Here is a 17,500-nt window from a genome sequence, read left to right as displayed (position 1 = left end):
ATATCTAAATTATACAGTCAGAGATACCTTATAAATACTTTGGTATGTTCAAGGTTCGCTTACCTACTAAGACGTTAAGTGGAATATAAATACAGCAATTAAAACAATTTAAAAGGTTTTTAAAATTAAAAATGAAGTTTATTAGGTATGCTTGGTAGTAAGCATAATAGTTAAATATAAAGGACTTCCAGTGTCATTTGAAAATATAGCTTTCTTAACTAACTAAACATATTATATTAATATCTAGCTTTTATTTCAACTGGCCAAATGGGTTATTAACTCTATAAAACACAGAAATAGGAATGTGGAACTGTTCTATTAGTCAGATACAAGGTAATTCTATTCATTTGCATATTCAACAAATATTTATTGAACATCTCCTTTTTTCAACGCACAGTGAGGGTCAGCAACTCAGTGTTTTGCTAAGAATATGCTGTTTAACACAGATAACACAGTTGGCGATCTCATAGGGCTTACATTTCAGAGGGCGAGACAGCCAATATGCAACCAGGCAACAAATAAAATTTAATTTTATTATATTAAGTGCTCCAAAGGCAAAATATATGGGAAACTTACTTCATATGGGGGTCAAGGAATAGTTTTCTGTGGTTTTTGAGCTGAAAGCTGAAGGATGGATAGCAGTTATCTATGTCCCACCCAGGTAGGGTATGTGGTGTAGGGTGGGAAACAGAATCCTAGGTAAGGGGGTCAGTATAAGTGAACCTTGGGGTGAAAATCAGATGGCTAGTTCCATAAACTGAAAGTGAGTGTGGTTGGATGCAAGGAGTAAAGGAAAGCAAGCCTGGGAATGAGATTAATAAAACAGGAAAAAGATTACTCAGGGACCTTCTTGTAGTGCTTGCTAAAAGTTTTCATTTTATCCTGCAGTTAACGGGAAAGTATTGAAAGATTTAAGCAGTAGGATGGTGTGCTCAGCTCTGTGTCTTAAATGTTCATTCTGACTGCAACATGGAGAGGTGGGGTAGAGAGAGAGAAGGTGATGATAAAGGGTGTAAACTGCAGAACTGACTTAGAAAGCTTCTGCAGGACTCTAAAAAAATCCAAATGTTACTGGTTTAGTGGCAAGTTGATGGTTAGGAAAAAAAAGAGTATTTATAATTTTTTTCTTTTAAATTTGAAACAGGGTCTGGCTCTATCACCCAGGCTGCAGTGCAGTGGCACAATCATGGCTTACGGCAGCCTTGACCTCCTGGGCTCAACCCATCCTCCCACCTCAGCCTCCCGAGGAGCTGTGACTGCAAGTGTGCCCCACCAATTTGACTAAATTTTTCATTTTTTTTTTTTTTTTTAAGAGACAAAGTCTCACTATGTTGCCCAGGCTGGTATTGAACTCCTGAGCTCAAGTGACCCTCTGGCCTCAGCTTCCAAAGTGCTTGAATTAGAGGCATGAGCCACCATACGTGGCCAAGATGAATATTTAGACAGAAAATTACAGGAATTGGTGGCTGATTGAAAACAGTGAGGTATAAAAAGGTGTAAAAGAAAAGGCTAAGGATTCTGGCTTTAGCAGTTTTCCTTGTTAGCAATATTGGCCACTGAGATAGGAAATACTGGGGATGAGCTGATAGTGAGCTTATTTTGCATATAACCTTAACAGCGTGTAAGGCCAGGTATGGTGGCTCACGCCTGTAATCCCAGCACTTTGGGGGGCCAAGGCAGGTGGATCACCTGAGGTCGGGAATTCGAGACCAGCCTTACCAAAATGGAGAAACCCAGTCTCTACTAAAAATACAAAATTAGCTGGGCGTGGTGGCGCATGCCTGTAATCCCAGCTACTCAGGAGGCTGAGGCAGGAGAATCGCTTGAACTCGGGAGGCAGATGTTGCCGTGAGCCGAGACCGTGCCATTGCACTCCAGCCTGGGCAGCAGGAGCAAAACTTCATCCCCAAAAAACCCACAAAAAACAGTGTTTTTTACACATTCTTCTGCACTTAATGGAGGAAATACATAGGTCTATCATTTTGTAAAACGTGTGATTTGACTCTGAACACAAGTATAATTAGGCTTTAGTACCTTAATCTATATTTCCCACATTTCATATGAAATAACATAATTCACATTGTTTTTGACAATATCTTAAGTAACTTTGGATTTTTAGATATAATTTATATCCCATTAAAAGAGGCTTGAAACACAATATTCTAGGAAATGCAATGAGTTAAAGGTCTAATTTTAGTGGAGATTTAACTTGGATGTAATTTTAAATCTAAGCTGATTTTTGCATGATAAATAATCAGCTGTCAAACAAGATCGACCTTTCAAAACCAGGCACTTAAGTTCCACATCATGGAAAATTACCCAGTGCCAGAGGCATTAGCATTGGGTGGGGGACAATGCAAAGTTACAGTGGAACACTGGCATCGCACAGATTCCTAAGTGAGATTAAAAAAAGGGCCACATTTCTATGATAGAAGCCATACATGCAATGGGCTCATTTCCATTTTTCATTAGTTAGCATTATTTTTTTTTCCTAAGTATTAGAAAGTTTTTTTGAGAGTAGGAAATCAATATTTGTAAATCATGTAAAAACTTCATGGAATAAAAATAACTAAAATAAATGAGCAATTACAAGGCTGTTTCTCATTTGCTATGCAAAGGGGATATTGTATAAATAGAGTGATAAATATTACCTTTGGAAATAGCACTAAACTTTATGGTTATTTAAAATTTCCAAAATGTAGTTATTATTTATTTCAGGAAAAAAAACACTTACTTATTGTTTTGGCTCCAATCACAACCAAACACTGCAGCTGGATGTTTATATTTGTGTAGCACTTTACCATCAATTGTTCGAATAATACTAGAATTAATTATAATAGGTTAACAGAAAAACAACATTCTAAATACATTATTCAAGGAAACAAAGTCAGAATTGTAAATTTCAAATAGAAATATTCCAGGATAGAGATTTTGTCTACAAAGCACAAGGAATATTTGAAAGTACTGTATAAATGTTACCAATTATGAGTATATTTGCAACACTTAATATTAATTATGGTAACCTACAATTAATAGAAGGTAATAAATTTTGATTTAAAAACTATTTTCTTGGCCGGGCACGGTGGCTCACGCCTATAATCCCAGCACTTGGGGAGGCTGAGGTGGGTGGATCACTTGAGGTCGGGAGTTCAAAACCAGCCTGGCCAACATGGTGAAACCCCATCTCTACCAAAAAATACAAAAAAAGTAGCCAGGCGTGATGGTGCACACCTGTGGTCTCAGCTACTCAGGAGGCTGAGGCAGGAGAATCACTTGAACCCAGGAGGTGAAGGTTGCAGTGAGCTGGGATTGCGCCACTGCACTCCAGCCTGAGCGATGGAAAAACAACAAAAACCCTTTTTCTTATAGAATTTTTTTAAATTGAGGAAAACATAGTCTAATACATTTTAAAACATAATCACATAACACATGCATTAGATTTTTAGCTTCAAAATGAGGTAGTTCAAAATTTATAGTGTTTAAAACAACTATTTATGAAGTTGGTTTTATGCACCATTGCACCAACACCAAGACATTGAGTTATAACTTTTCATTGTATATTCTCAGTAATATAACTAAAGTTCAGAGATGATCCCCCACCCCCTGCCATCAGAAAAGGATTCTATATAATTTAACTGCAAAAATAAAAGCTCTACTAACCTAGTCTATTATTACCACAATGCAAAAGCTATTGATTCCATTAGAAAAAAAGCGTGTACTAATTCATGTATTATGAAGTTTTAGAAGTGTATGGAAAAGACTGTCTTAAATGTTATTAGGCCCACCAACACTTTTGAGGTTACTGGGGAGTGATGGTGACTTACGCTTACAGGTGTTTAGTCACTGAATGTGATATCTGTCAAATAAATAATGCCCTAAAATACATGGTCAAACTAATTTTGTATCACTTAATCAAAAAACTCTTAGGCGCTTTTGTATTTTGGTATCTATCAATTAGCACATAGTTCCTTTCAAGGAAAAAAAAAATCACTAATATTGTTGTTTCTGAAAATTTTAACTTCCCGGTAAGGATCTTTGGTTTCCATAACTACTGTCTTTTCTACTGAAATTAAAAAGTGAGGATGAGAAGACTGGAGTGGGTTTAGGAAAACCTAACGACTTCTGTATTCTCAAGAACTATGAGTGTCTATACCACCTACCCACCTATCGAAGATGGCTATACCCATGGACAGCTACAGGGCAGAAGCATCTGATTTTAAAAAGTTTTTGAAACCAGGCATTTTTTCCTTACATATTTTTATTTGAAAACTTACTTATTTCTGGAACTTAACAGAATTAAGAAAGCACATACTTCTAAAACACAGGGTCAGTGAAGTTATTTCCTAACAAAAGGCATTTCCCACATGCATGACCTTATTTCTCCTTGCAAAGGTTTTTTATTCCTTTATAAATAAAAGCATCTACAAAACTGTAAACAAGTTTCTACAGCACTTAATATCTGCTGAATCACCTGTGAAACTGAAATACTACTCCCCAAACAACGTGATGATAATTATTAAGACTGTGAAAAGTCCTTAACGTTTCTTTGAGGCAAAGAAATGAGTCTTTTCATAGTAATTCAGGTAGCATTTTCATTGAGAAAGCAATTGAATGGCTCATTAAACAAATTTTAAATACGCTTGCATTGTTATTTATTAATGATACATCATAGCAATATAGTATGTGCCTATATGGGCTTAAAAATAATGCTTCTGAGAGTTGGTAGAGCTGTACAAATGAAATCTCACTGATACACAGTTGGAATGATCAAATGAGTGCTTTATAAACAGTGTAATTTCATATCATGTATCATACATAGTACTTACCAGAAACCATCACTGCTGCAGGTTGCTATTCTTTTAGAATCTTTATGACTCCAGGCAATGCAGAATATTCCATTTGTTCCATGCTTCAAAAAATGTAAAATACCTATCAATAAGAAATAATTCACCCCTTTTTTCTCTTATATATTTACTTCTTCTAAGTATTACTTTTCTAGTAGGAATGTGCTTTAGATGACACTAACAGAGGCATTACTGTCAAGAGCAGAAACCTGAATACATACTTTAAAAATGTCTAAAGCTGTCACAATTTAAAAGTGTTTTAAGATATCAATCTGTTGTTTTAAGACATAAATCAGGTGGCTCCATTTCTTTTTGCTGGATACAAGGTAAAGAGTCAAAATATCCTTCTTAAGTCATCTGTAGAATTAAGCTCTGCTTAATGCCTTTTCCCACGATTACCAGTATGGTGATGAAAACAGTTATCTATCTGCTTCCAAACAGTGCTACTTCAACCACAGTATAAGAAATGTTGCAAGCAGTTATTGTTGGTTGTTTCTCTAAGTTTCAAAGTTCTATTTTATAAAGAAATCAGAATAGATTTCACGTTATTCCTATAATAAATCACTTTATATTTGCTTGATTCTCTGCTTTCTAGGACTGAGGAAGGGCCAGGGGATATAGTTAATAGATGGAATTATAAGAATTTTTAAAACTAGAAGGAATATATTACACATGAGAATGTCATTCATCAACGGTGTGATCAGTAAATAAAAGTTGTAATCAACCCATTTCTAAATTTTAATTAAAAACAGTTCTACTTTATATAGCACTTAAATTTCATTAAGGGGAAACTAAAGTTACTTTTTATCTTGTAGCTTAAGGTTGCTGTGTAAATATAGTTTTAACTTCTTAAAGCAATCTCCAGTATGCTGTTTTACCTCTTTGGGGATCAAGGAGGGTAGGTTTATGCAGGCAGATTTAAAAATGGGACTAGTCCCTTTATTCATTCAGTTTATGGGGTGGAGGCCTTCTGTCAGCTTCATTTATTCCCATGAAAATTGCATTTATGACTCTCTACTATCCCATAATTCTTTTTGTGGAACACATGTAGCTTAGTTAATTAACGCTGGCATTGTTAACTTTTCCCTTATTTATGACATAAGATTCAAGCAATTTCGCTAGTGAATGTTGGGAAAGACATAAAGAAATACAAGACATATCCTTGATACTGAAATGCTGGGTTTCCACAATCAGGCTGGAAGTGTTTAGGTACTAGTGGGAAGATATGTGAGATTCCAAGTTGCCAAGATGCCATAAGAAGAAATCAACAGATCTAATAAGTAAAGATATACAACTTTTGAATTTAGGCCATAAGTTTCATTTGTAGGCTCATCTCTTCTTATAATCCACTATTTATTATGGAATAAATTGTTGTTTTGGTGATGGGAGGGAAGATGGCAGGTTGGGGCACTGCTAAACCGAAAGGGTATTGTGCTATATGTAGAGAAAGGAAAAGATGTAACTTTTATAATCCTTTGTCAAAGTTTCCTTTTTTGAGTGCAAAATTGCTCACAGTGGTCCCTAAAATTTTCCTAAACGCTCTGCATTTGCTACACTACTACAAGTAGTGGGGGAGCAGGACTACTAAGGAGCATCTTCAAAGGGATAATACTCTCTGTATAAATGTTTTTAAAACCCAAAATATATAAGCAATTTTCAAAGAAATTATATATTTAATAAGCTTCAATAGTAATCATCTAAAATAAATGAAATTTCAAGACACAATCTTAGATCATTTTCCCCTGATTCATACCTAATATTTTGTAATCAGATCATATGTATTTTTCAAATATTAATGGAACTCAGTAAAATATGGGATGACAATATAACTCCAAGACAAAGGAGAAATAAAATCTGTGATGCCACAAATACAAGAGAGCAGGTTCCAAGGCTCTTCACGGAATAACTGAATTTGAAAACTGGAAGAAAATCTAAGAAACTATATAATCCACCTTCATTTTTTTAGGTGAAGAAACAGGTTTAGGGCAATAAAATGATTCTCCTTATGTCAAGAGCTAATTAATAACAGAACCAGGACTATACTTTGGGACTTGCTCTGAGTTTAGTCTTCTTCCTATTATTTAGTATTTGCCTAGATTTTGTGGAGGATGACTCAAAAATTCCTTTGACTCTCTAATGCAACTTCAGGTGACTCAGCTACAATTTTCAGAATTCATTTTAGTATGTGAGTATTCTCTAGGATTTTCTTCTAATTGAGAGAATACACATACCACCTGATTATTAAGTGATATTATATTAAGAAATAAAAATATTTACAAATACAAAATAGTATAAAACATTATATTATTCAGTAGCAATAAATAAATCTTACCTCATTAAATCGTTGTATAATTTTGCCCTTTTGAACATTCCAAATAAAAGCACCATTTCGGGAAGTTCCTCCAGCAATACAATTTAAACCACCTTAGGAAACAATTTGTTAGACATTATACTAAATGTTTCCCACAAATGTAATTCTTTTAAAAAATGTAACTTGTGAAAATGTAAGAACTGAGATTTGCAAACTAGTTCTTTAATTTTTTATAATGGAAATTATTAACTGTATAAAAATATAGGTAAAATAATAAAGTTAATGTATCCATTACACAGCTTCAACAATTATCAAAATATGGCCAATCTTGTTCTGTCTATAGCATCTGCTGAATTTATTTGGAGTAAATCTCTGACATCATATTATTTCATCCATAAAAACTTCAGTATGCATCTCTAAAAGACAGGGACTTCTTTATTGATCAAGACCAAACTATCATGAATATTAACAATAATTCCTCAATATTATCATATATTCAGTCAGTATTCGTATTTCCATGATTATCTAGTAGTATTTTAATGGTTATGAAAGTATTTCTATGAACAGATCACAGGAAAAATACAGTTTCTCCATAAAAACATAAACAATGCTTTCTGTTTTAAGAAATAAAACATATTTGTGAAAATAAAACTATTGCTAAGTGAGTAGATGGTCAAGGACTTAAATAAGTGCCTTTTGCAAGACAGTGAAAGAAGAGGTTTTCTCCATCAGAACAAAGCAGCGGCTGTCATGTGCTATCTAGGAATGAAAATATGGAGAAACTACTTAATGATAAATGATTATACACACTAAAAATGTTCTCATCATATTTCTAACATTTTTATATTGCTCTCCTTTTGGGGTTCTTAAATTATTGGGGATATGTTTCAAAATTTATTTGCATTTTTTTTTCTTTTTGTCTGGTTTCTACGCTAAGATACAGAGGAAATTATGTAATTATCTACATCCTACTGTATTTCCATCCTTGTCAACCCTCATTTATCTTTTAAATATCATCCCCACTTACCTCAAAGTCTTGATTCACCAGTAATCACATAACAGAAAATGAGAGAATTTCCATTTTCTAACATTTTTACTTTCTTGATGCAAATTCTCAATGTAGAGAGTGAAAGAATGTTGTAAGTCAGATTAGATCTTCTGTGTTATGATTTGAAACAATAGTTTTTACAGTCATAAGTTTTATTTATGTTTTATGTTTCAGATAAATACTTTCATAGGATGAAGAGTATTCAACTAATATGAGCTCTAGTGCAAGGTGACTGCACTGGCTGGTCCAATTCCTATATTGCTAGCCAGGGTAACCTACAGTAGAGGTGCATACTGCAATAATCAAGAGAATAGGCTCAGTTATCTTCTGCTTAAAGGACAAACATTGTCATTAAGAGTTGTAAGTAAAACCTTTTTCTATAATTCTCCTCATTGTAGGAGATGAAGGATACATAAAGCAGTGGTCCTTAACCTTTTTCGTATCATGAAACTCTGAAAATCTGAGTACTAAGATACTCTTTGACAGATATAGGCATATATACACACACTAAAAATTATTCATAAATTTCTCAGAGATTCCCAAACTCTCTGATGAAATATAAAGCCTTTGGAGGCCCATATATTCAAAGTTAAGAATCCCTGTGTATGAAGAAATAATTTTAAAAATAAGGATGAGCTACATCCACATTACATGTAGTTATTGAATTAATATACTACTATTAGACCAAATAAGTAAACCGTTACATATACTTTAAAAGTGAAAAATTAATTTAGGTGTGTGAAATTATTTGTTATGGAGAAATAATGTTTTGGGAGAAAATGTCAGAGGTTTCATAGGACATCTCTCCTTTGTATGTACAGCAAGGTATAAGGTGGCATCTAAGATCAGAGATAAGATCTTATGATGGCATAAAAGTTTTTCAATACTTCAAAGGTGGAATTAATACAGAATTACATGGTTACAAGTGAACTGTTACTTGATATATAACCATAAACAGGATTTACATTAAAACTTTCCAGAAAAATTCTATTATGTAAATTGTATTATACTTTTAAAGGCATAGCTATAGAAATACAACTAATATTAGACGGGTAAAGATGATCCTGATTTACTGTGGTTTTTCTGTATGACTTGTTATATAGAGGAAAACAGGAATCAAAGTGCCTCTGCAGAGAGACTCTTCTTAAACCTCGCAAAAAGAGAATCAACAAATATGTTCACGTTAATTTGCTCTACATTCATTTAGAACAAGATGAGATCAAGAGAAAGAAAGTAACTCAAATGAAAATAAAGCTTTAAAAAGCCATTTCATTGTATTCCCAATTTCAATAAACTATCTCTTACCTGGAGCCCAAGAAAGGGAATAAATAACACCTTCATTACCCGGGGATGTGTACACTGCTGTTAATGTGTTTATATCCCAGACTTTTATAGTGCCATCAAATGAAGCTGTTGCTAAAAGATTAGGATCATCAGGTTTGAATTTGCAGTCAAAGATAGTTTCCACATGTCCCTAAGAATATGGCATAAAAAAGTCATAATTATTGAGGAAAATTCACATTATTAATAGACGAACCACAATGTATACTCAAATCGACACATGTATACGGTTTTCCAAATATTAATGCAAAAATATATAGGCAAGAAAAACAGAAAACTGGAATCACTACAGTGATTGAATGTTCTCTGTGCCATTACTGTATTATTTTGTACAGACCTAGATTTTAGTCAACCACGGCTCCTCAAATCAGCAACTAAACTCAAAGATGTTCAGAAGTCTCACTTTTCAATTTCAATTCGGTGCAAAAGATATTTTCTATTTTTATTAAACTTACAGGATACTATGCTAGAAATCTATAAAGCAATTAACTCTTAATAGTTACCATATGTCATCTGGCACTATAATAGAAGACCAAGATGAAACTCAAACTAAAAGTCATTTAATGCAAATATTCCTTTTTTATACTAATAACATACTCCAAAAGCACCTCATAATTTTGGCAGAAACAGAAGAATCAGGCATAACCCCAATTTTTAATGAGCCTTGTTCCGAAATTTTCTAGCAAGTCTATTCTTTGGAACCTGAATACTTGTTCCCATTACACGATGATTTGGATCCCAAACGCCCACAAGACTATAAAGTGGTATATGCAGATACATGCAAACATACACCAGTAAAGTGGTGCTTAACTACTGTGGGCCTTTGGGGAAATCCGTTAAGAGTCCAACATAAATAGCCGGAATTACAACTATTCTAAATGCTGGGGAATGGGAATCAAAATTTCTACTTTAAGCAAACGAAACTAACATTTGGGATCTAGAGACGGAGTTGAAGTACAAAGACAGGGTTTTCTAGTCCTCAACTAATAGAATAAGGGTAGAGAAGAAAGTCCTTAAAACTCTGTGTACTTCCATTAATACCAGAAATCACAACCCTTAGGAAACTAAAGTACTGTAAAGTTTCTCCTTTAGGTGGAGGTAAAGGAAAGAAAACTCTCAAGGGTTAACAAGAAGTAAAAATGTTGTTAGAGCCACTGGTTCACCTGGCTGAAGGTGTCCCAAGTGGTTATTTCCAATGTTAGGAACATAATCAAGGCAGGGACTTACACGCAGTTTTAAATGTTATTTCACTGCTATGCCTTAAAATTTCGCTTTTTGAAATATGAAAATTCACATCGCAAGAAAGAAATTGTGAATGTTTTTCTGTGTTTAAGGTGGGTAAGACGAGGAAAATTTTGTGGCATTTTTCTTAATTTTAATGGAGCAAATATTCATATGGAAGTACACCTTTTAGAATGTTTATTAATAAGATTTTTTAAATTATGTAAGATTTTTAAAAATATTAATAATATTTTTCTCATCCTATGTAATCTGGAATCTTTGGAGATGCTTTATACATACAGCAGTTCAGAATTGTTTCTTCTGGTAACACTTTTAGAAATTTCAAATTTGGATCTGTGTTAAGAAAATTGAAACTATAAGGAAAAAATGACTGCCTCCTTCTGACTGGCAGACATTTTAAAGTGAGAAAAGCAACTGAAATAATTTATAATCAAGCGGCTTTTAGTATTTAGTATTCAGCATTTATTAAAATTATAAATTAACACAGATTTTAAGTAAAACATACTTTAATATGAAGTGTCATAGAAAATTTACTGAATTCAGATTGCATGACTTCTACTAATATAACTTTTTATAGATTTGAGTGTATTCTTATGTTTTTCTCCCTTCCCTTTCATAAATTTGTTTGAAAACAAACTGTAATTTGAAGTATACAAAAAGTTTACCACACTAGGAAAGAGTTTATATAAAAAGAAAAGTTAAAGTGAAAAGAAAATTAAATCACTTCAAATGAATATCTACAAAAGGAAAATTCAAAAATAAGCTACAGATTATTTTAAAAATACTTTGCTATAAATCATTTTTTCATTTGAGGATAAAATTAAATGAGCAGTCTTGAAAAGATACAATATTACTGATTCTTTCTCTCCCTTCAGTTACAAGGACAATTACATCTCTAGATTCTTTTTCTAAGATCAAAGGAAAATAATTAGCATTTAAAGGTTTCTTAAATGTCCAGATTAGTCTAATTCAAACCAGTGGAAAAAGACAGGGGCCTTTTTAGAAACTCTAAAGTAGGGAAAATTAAAGAGGATGGTTTTTGACAAATATTAATTACAACACAATATGTATTATTGCATGTTTTCATTCATTCATTCGACAAAATTTAATAGTCTTGCTATGTGGCAGATACTATATTAGGTAGTGGGGCTGTACCACAGAACACAACCAGACAAAAATGTGAGATCTCAAGGAGGTTGTATTCTATCTTATACAGGGGCTTAATTATCATAAAAACAGAATTCATAGAATCACTTAAGTATCATAGCGATTCAACAATGGAAACAAAATCTTAGAAAACATAATCCAACCTTACTCAATTAACAAATGGGAACAATAAGGCTTTGAGTAACTGGCAGAGATCAATTTGTCCTTTCTCTTGAAGGGACATTCTATTCTCATTTTGCTTCCAAAATACACTACAGCTATGTAATTTTCCATTGTACATAAAATATAAGTAGACATTAAGACTTTTAAAGTATAGTGGTTAAAAGTTATTTTAGTAGTTTTATCATCATTCTATGTATTTTCTAAAATGTTTCAACCGGCTACAATAAATTTCTAATATATTATTACTTACAAAAATCATTTCAAATAATATTAAGACAGGTAAAAGTAAAGATCATGGGTTTACACAAAAAAGTGTTATGTATAATAAAGGAATGACTACATACATACCAAGTCTCTAAGAAAATCCCACTTCTTAGCTCCCATATCATAAAGTCCAACTCCACCATCCAAGAAACAACACACTGCATGACCAGGAGGAAGAGAAAATGCTTGATTCTGTGTCAAAGTTGGGGGTGGAACTGCTTCACTTGTTGAGGATGTATAATGATTTTTGGTTGGAGATTGGACTGAAACTAAAAAATAGAAAACAAAAAAATCCTATTGGAATGAAAGCACAGAGCTTAATTTAGAAAAATTCTTCATTAAAAAAAAAAATCCAGAATCTGTACCAGTAAACCCTTTAGGCAATGATCATACTTTGTACCACATACGCAGTTCTTTGGGATTGCCAAAAAATGTGGTAATATAAGCACAAAATTGGATACTATTTTAAAGTACAGATGGAGCAAATAGATGAAAATTAGTGTGTTGAGGAATCACAATCTGTTGTGAATATGTGGTTTCTTATCACCCCATAAATTAAAGCTCAGCATGATTATTTCTGAATTATAAACTTCCTTCAAAATACTGACATAATAGCTTATTCCCTCCTTCCACACACACAAACATATATGCATATAATTTTTTCTTTTAATATAAATAACTCTCTGCCAACAATTTCCAAACCAGTGAAAATAATTTTTTTGAGATTATGCATAATTCATTTTAATTTATCACAAATTAAGAATCACAACACTATCTGACCTGCATTGGCATTTCAATTTTCTTTCTTCTTCCTAGATGTTTTTTTGTTTGTTTTTTCTTTTTACTGTTTATAGACTTGGATTTCTCCTACTTTCAATTACATAAATATCACTGTGGGATAAATATTATTTATCCCATACTTTGTCTTCTTCCAAAAAGCTCTTCCTTAGAATGTGAATCCAAATATTTTCTTGCAAACATAATCCAAAATAATGACACTACAGTAAATTATGAGACCAATCTATTATTAATTATACACTGGAATATGGAAAATATTTCTCAGTATTTTTTTTTTTTTGAGACGGAGTCTTTCGCTGTCCTCAGGCTGGAGTGCAGTGGCGCGATCTCGGCTCACTGCAAGCTCCGCCTCCCGGGTTCACGCCATTCTCCTGCCTCAGCCTCCCGAGTAGCTGGGACTACAGGTGCCCGCCACCATGCCCGGCTAATTTTTTGTATTTTTAGTAGAGATGGGGTTTCACCGTGTTAGCCAGGATGGTCTCGATCTGCTGACCCTGTGATCTGCCCACCTCGGCCTCCCGAAGTGTTAGGATTACAGGCGTGAGCCACTGCGCCTGGCCATTTCTCAGTATTTTTAAAATTACAAAATGACAAAAGAGGCATTTGGTAGCAATGAATTTGGTTCACTAAAATTTTGTTGATATTTTGTTTAAAAATTAATATAATCCATCATTGGTTTTTCTAACACTTTACTTGACATTATAGGTGGGTTAGACAACTTTTATGCACCAATCTATTTGCAAATCATGCTTTTCAGAATTCAGTGAGTATGTTTATTTTTTAAAATTTCATTTTTGCATTGTTCTTTTTTCCATACTTTCTGTTATGGAAAAACCTAGAAGTCAAACAAGAGGTAATCTGAAAGGAATTGCTCAAAAATGACAAGACTGGTATGTTATTCTTTATATTTTCTGACTTTCTCTAATGGACATGGGCTACTTTTATAGTAAGAAAAAAAAAATGAAAGAAAAGAATCTGGTATTTCAGACATTCCATGACATGGCAGTTCAAAGCTCCTAAACAAATAAAGGAACTAACAATGACAAAAATATTCCAAGATCCCTACACAGTAAGCCAGCGTCCAGCATATTACTTCTCAAGTCCTAGTATTTCTAGACCCTCCCGTTTCCAGGCTCTAGATTTATTAGGGACTTCACTATTTTGTACAAGGGGTATAGGTTCAAATATAGAGATTTTCTACTACTTGCCATTGCCTATCAATTAGACACCAAAATAACATTACTTTGAATAGCCATTGCTAATTACTTAGTATATTATAAAGATAGAGTAAGAAGGAAACAATCACTCTAAAGTTTTCATCACTGAATTCCCTACCCCATGTTTTTTACGATGTATTATACAGAATGGGAACACTACCAACCATGCAGAGTAATCATGATAGACTTAACTGGAAGTCTATTACTTTTCCCTCATATCTGAAAAAAATTCTAATTCTAAACCTCCCCCAAATTTCCAGATTTTTTCTTTTTATAAATTAAGTGTATTTTATTTTTTCTTAATTACAGACGCAATGAATGATACAGAAAATATATACAGAAATAAAGAAGATACAGAAGATCCATAATACTAACTACTAACCCAGTGACAACTGGTATTCAAATATGCAATATGTATTCTAGATCCTATGATTTGAATATTTAGGTTGTTTTAACTTTGTTGTAAACTGTACAGATTTTAAATGAGCCATGTTTAAAACATAAATTCTCCCAGTTCAGATAATCTTATTTAATCCTATCACTCTTAACATTTCTAACTTATTTTCATCAATATCATTGATTCATCTTTTCCATGTAGATAATCTGAAATTATCTAAATATTCTTACTTGGTAGCATTAAAAAATGTAACTTGACTCTAAATATTTTCAATTTAGTAATAGTAGGTCTTGTGTAGCTTTGATGGATCCTCGAGCACATATATTATCAAAGCCTTTTTTAAAAATTGCTTTTCAGTGGCATATAGTATTTGATATCTCACTATACCATTTTATTTGATAGAAAATACAATATTTTTTAAAAATTAAAATTTTGATAACATTTTTACTTACACTTTTTTCTTGGAGGAGAATTAAGTACATGTAAACAGTGAAATCCTGTTTTCTTTAATTTAACATTATCAATAGGTGTTGTTCTTGAAACATTCCAAATGCGTAAAACACCCACTTGAGAATCTAGTCAGATTAGGCAAAAAGCATATTTTAACAGATTTTGTATGAAACTAAAATGCCTAGACATAAAAGTATAACAAAATTTCAACTGGAAATATTTTAGGACTAATTACTGACATCCTTTGAATAACAATACCATACAGTAATACAACCAAACAACTGAAATACTATTTAACCTTTAAATTTTTGGCATGTTTTACCATTTTTTTGCTCCAAAACCTTTTATAGGGTTAGAAACTGCCTGTTTTGGCAGCTTCCTCCAATAAAGACCATTATAATAACTCAACCACAAAAAAAGACCCTATTGACACACGCTTGTTCTAGGAAATGGCCAGCCACAGAAAACTGTCCATTTCCAACCTCAAATCATCAACCTTTCCACCTCTGAAATGTTTATAAACTGCTCCACTGTCCACTTTCAGCCATTAAGGATTGTCAAATATACCTGAAGACCAATTAGACAGTCTCCTTTCTTCCAAAATTCCCACCTTAATTACTGCTTTGGAGAAGAGTCTGGCAGTTCCACAAATGATTAAATATAGAATTACCATATGACTTAGCAATTCCTCTCCTTGACAAACACTCAACAGAATTATAAGCAAAAGTCCACACCAAAACTTGTACATACATGTTCACAGCAGCATTATCTATAACAGCAAAAAGGTGGAAACAATATATGTGTCTATCAACAGAGGAATGGATAAACAAAACCTGCCATATCCATATAATGACATATTATTCAGCCATAAAAAGGAATGAAGTACTGATACATGCTATGACATGGATGAACCTTGGAAACTTTATGTTAAGTGAAAGAAGCCAGAAACAAAAGGCAACAGACTGAATGGTTCCATTTATACGAAATGTCCAGAAGAAGCAAGTCCACAGAGATAGAAAGTAATTAGCAGTTTATGCTTGCACATGTGAGTATCAGGGACTGTAGGGAGGGAGTAATGGAGAGTAACTGCTGATGAGTACAGGGTTTGTTGGGGGAATAATGATATGTTAATTAGACAGTGGTAATAATTGTAGAGCTTTGTGAATATACTAGAAACCACTGAACTGCATGCTTTAAAAATGGTGAATTTTATATGTGAAGGATATTTCAGTAATAGTAATAAAATACAATAAAAATTTCCATGCCTATTGGGCTGGGCATGATGGCTCATGCCTGTAATCCCAGCATTTTGAGAGGCTGAGGCGGGTGGATCACTTGAGGTTAGGAGTTTGAGACCAGCCTGGCCAACATGGTAAAACACCGTCTCTGCTAAAAATAGAAAAATTAGCCAGGTATGGTGGCATGCGCTACAGTGCAATCTCAGCTACTCTGGAGGCTGAGGCAGGAGAATCACTTGAACCCAGAGATGGAGGTTGCAGTGAGCCAAGATTGCACCACTGCACTCCAGCCTGGGTGACAGAGCGAGACACTGTCAAAAACAAAAAATTCCATGCCTATTATTAATTATATCCTGAAATGTTAAAGGCAATTAAGATATATAAATTAAGAATCCATCTACTTTCATGTGCAGTTGCCCCTTGTTATCCATGGGAGATTGGTTCCAGGACCTCCCATAGATAACAAAATCCATGAATGCTCAAGTCTCTTACATAAAGTGGCATATTATTTGCATGTAACCTATGCATGTTTTCTCGTATACTGTAAATCATTTCCAGATTATTGTATTAGTCTGTTCTCACACTGCTATAAAGAAATACCCAAGACTGGGTAATTTATAAAGAAAAGAGGTTTAATTGACTCACAGCTCTGCATGGCTGGAGAGGCCTCAGGAAACTTACAATCATGGTGGAAGGCAAAGGAGAAGCAGGCGCCTTCTTCACAGGGCAGTGGAATGGAGTGACGGCAAACAGGAGAAATGCCAGACACTTATAAAACCATCAGATCTCCTTAAGATCTCACTCATTATCACGAGAACAGCATAGGGTAAACTGTGGCCCCCATGATCCAATTAGCTCCACCTGGGTCCAGCCTTGACAGCTGGGGATCATGGCAATGACAATTCAAGATGAGATTTTTGGTGGGGACACAGTCAAGCCATATCACTTGTTGTACCTAATCCAAAGCCTACACATCACATTATTCACATGGGTTCAACGTAGTACTTGTCACACTGCAAAG

General features: G+C 33.7%; 1 protein-coding gene across 5 annotated transcripts in view; it reads right to left on the bottom strand.

Moving 5' to 3' along the window:
• The window catches only part of WDR17 (WD repeat domain 17), a 112,735-nt gene that overhangs the window by 38,043 nt on the left and 57,192 nt on the right, over positions 1-17,500 (bottom strand). For all 5 annotated transcript variants that reach the window (XM_003276667.3, XM_030816340.1, XM_030816342.1 and 2 more), the window contains 6 exons: positions 15,244-15,366; positions 12,464-12,648; positions 9,509-9,677; positions 7,177-7,268; positions 4,827-4,909; positions 2,735-2,821 (listed from right to left, as the gene is read on the bottom strand). In XM_003276667.3, coding sequence (XP_003276715.2) covers positions 2,735-2,821; positions 4,827-4,909; positions 7,177-7,268; positions 9,509-9,677; positions 12,464-12,648; positions 15,244-15,366 — 739 coding nt within the window. The remainder of the gene's footprint in view (positions 1-2,734; positions 2,822-4,826; positions 4,910-7,176; positions 7,269-9,508; positions 9,678-12,463; positions 12,649-15,243; positions 15,367-17,500) is intronic.

Source organism: Nomascus leucogenys, chromosome 7b (assembly GCF_006542625.1).
Source record: "Nomascus leucogenys isolate Asia chromosome 7b, Asia_NLE_v1, whole genome shotgun sequence".
Classification (NCBI taxonomy): domain Eukaryota; kingdom Metazoa; phylum Chordata; class Mammalia; order Primates; family Hylobatidae; genus Nomascus; species Nomascus leucogenys.
This window is presented reverse-complemented; position numbering and strand designations above follow the sequence as displayed.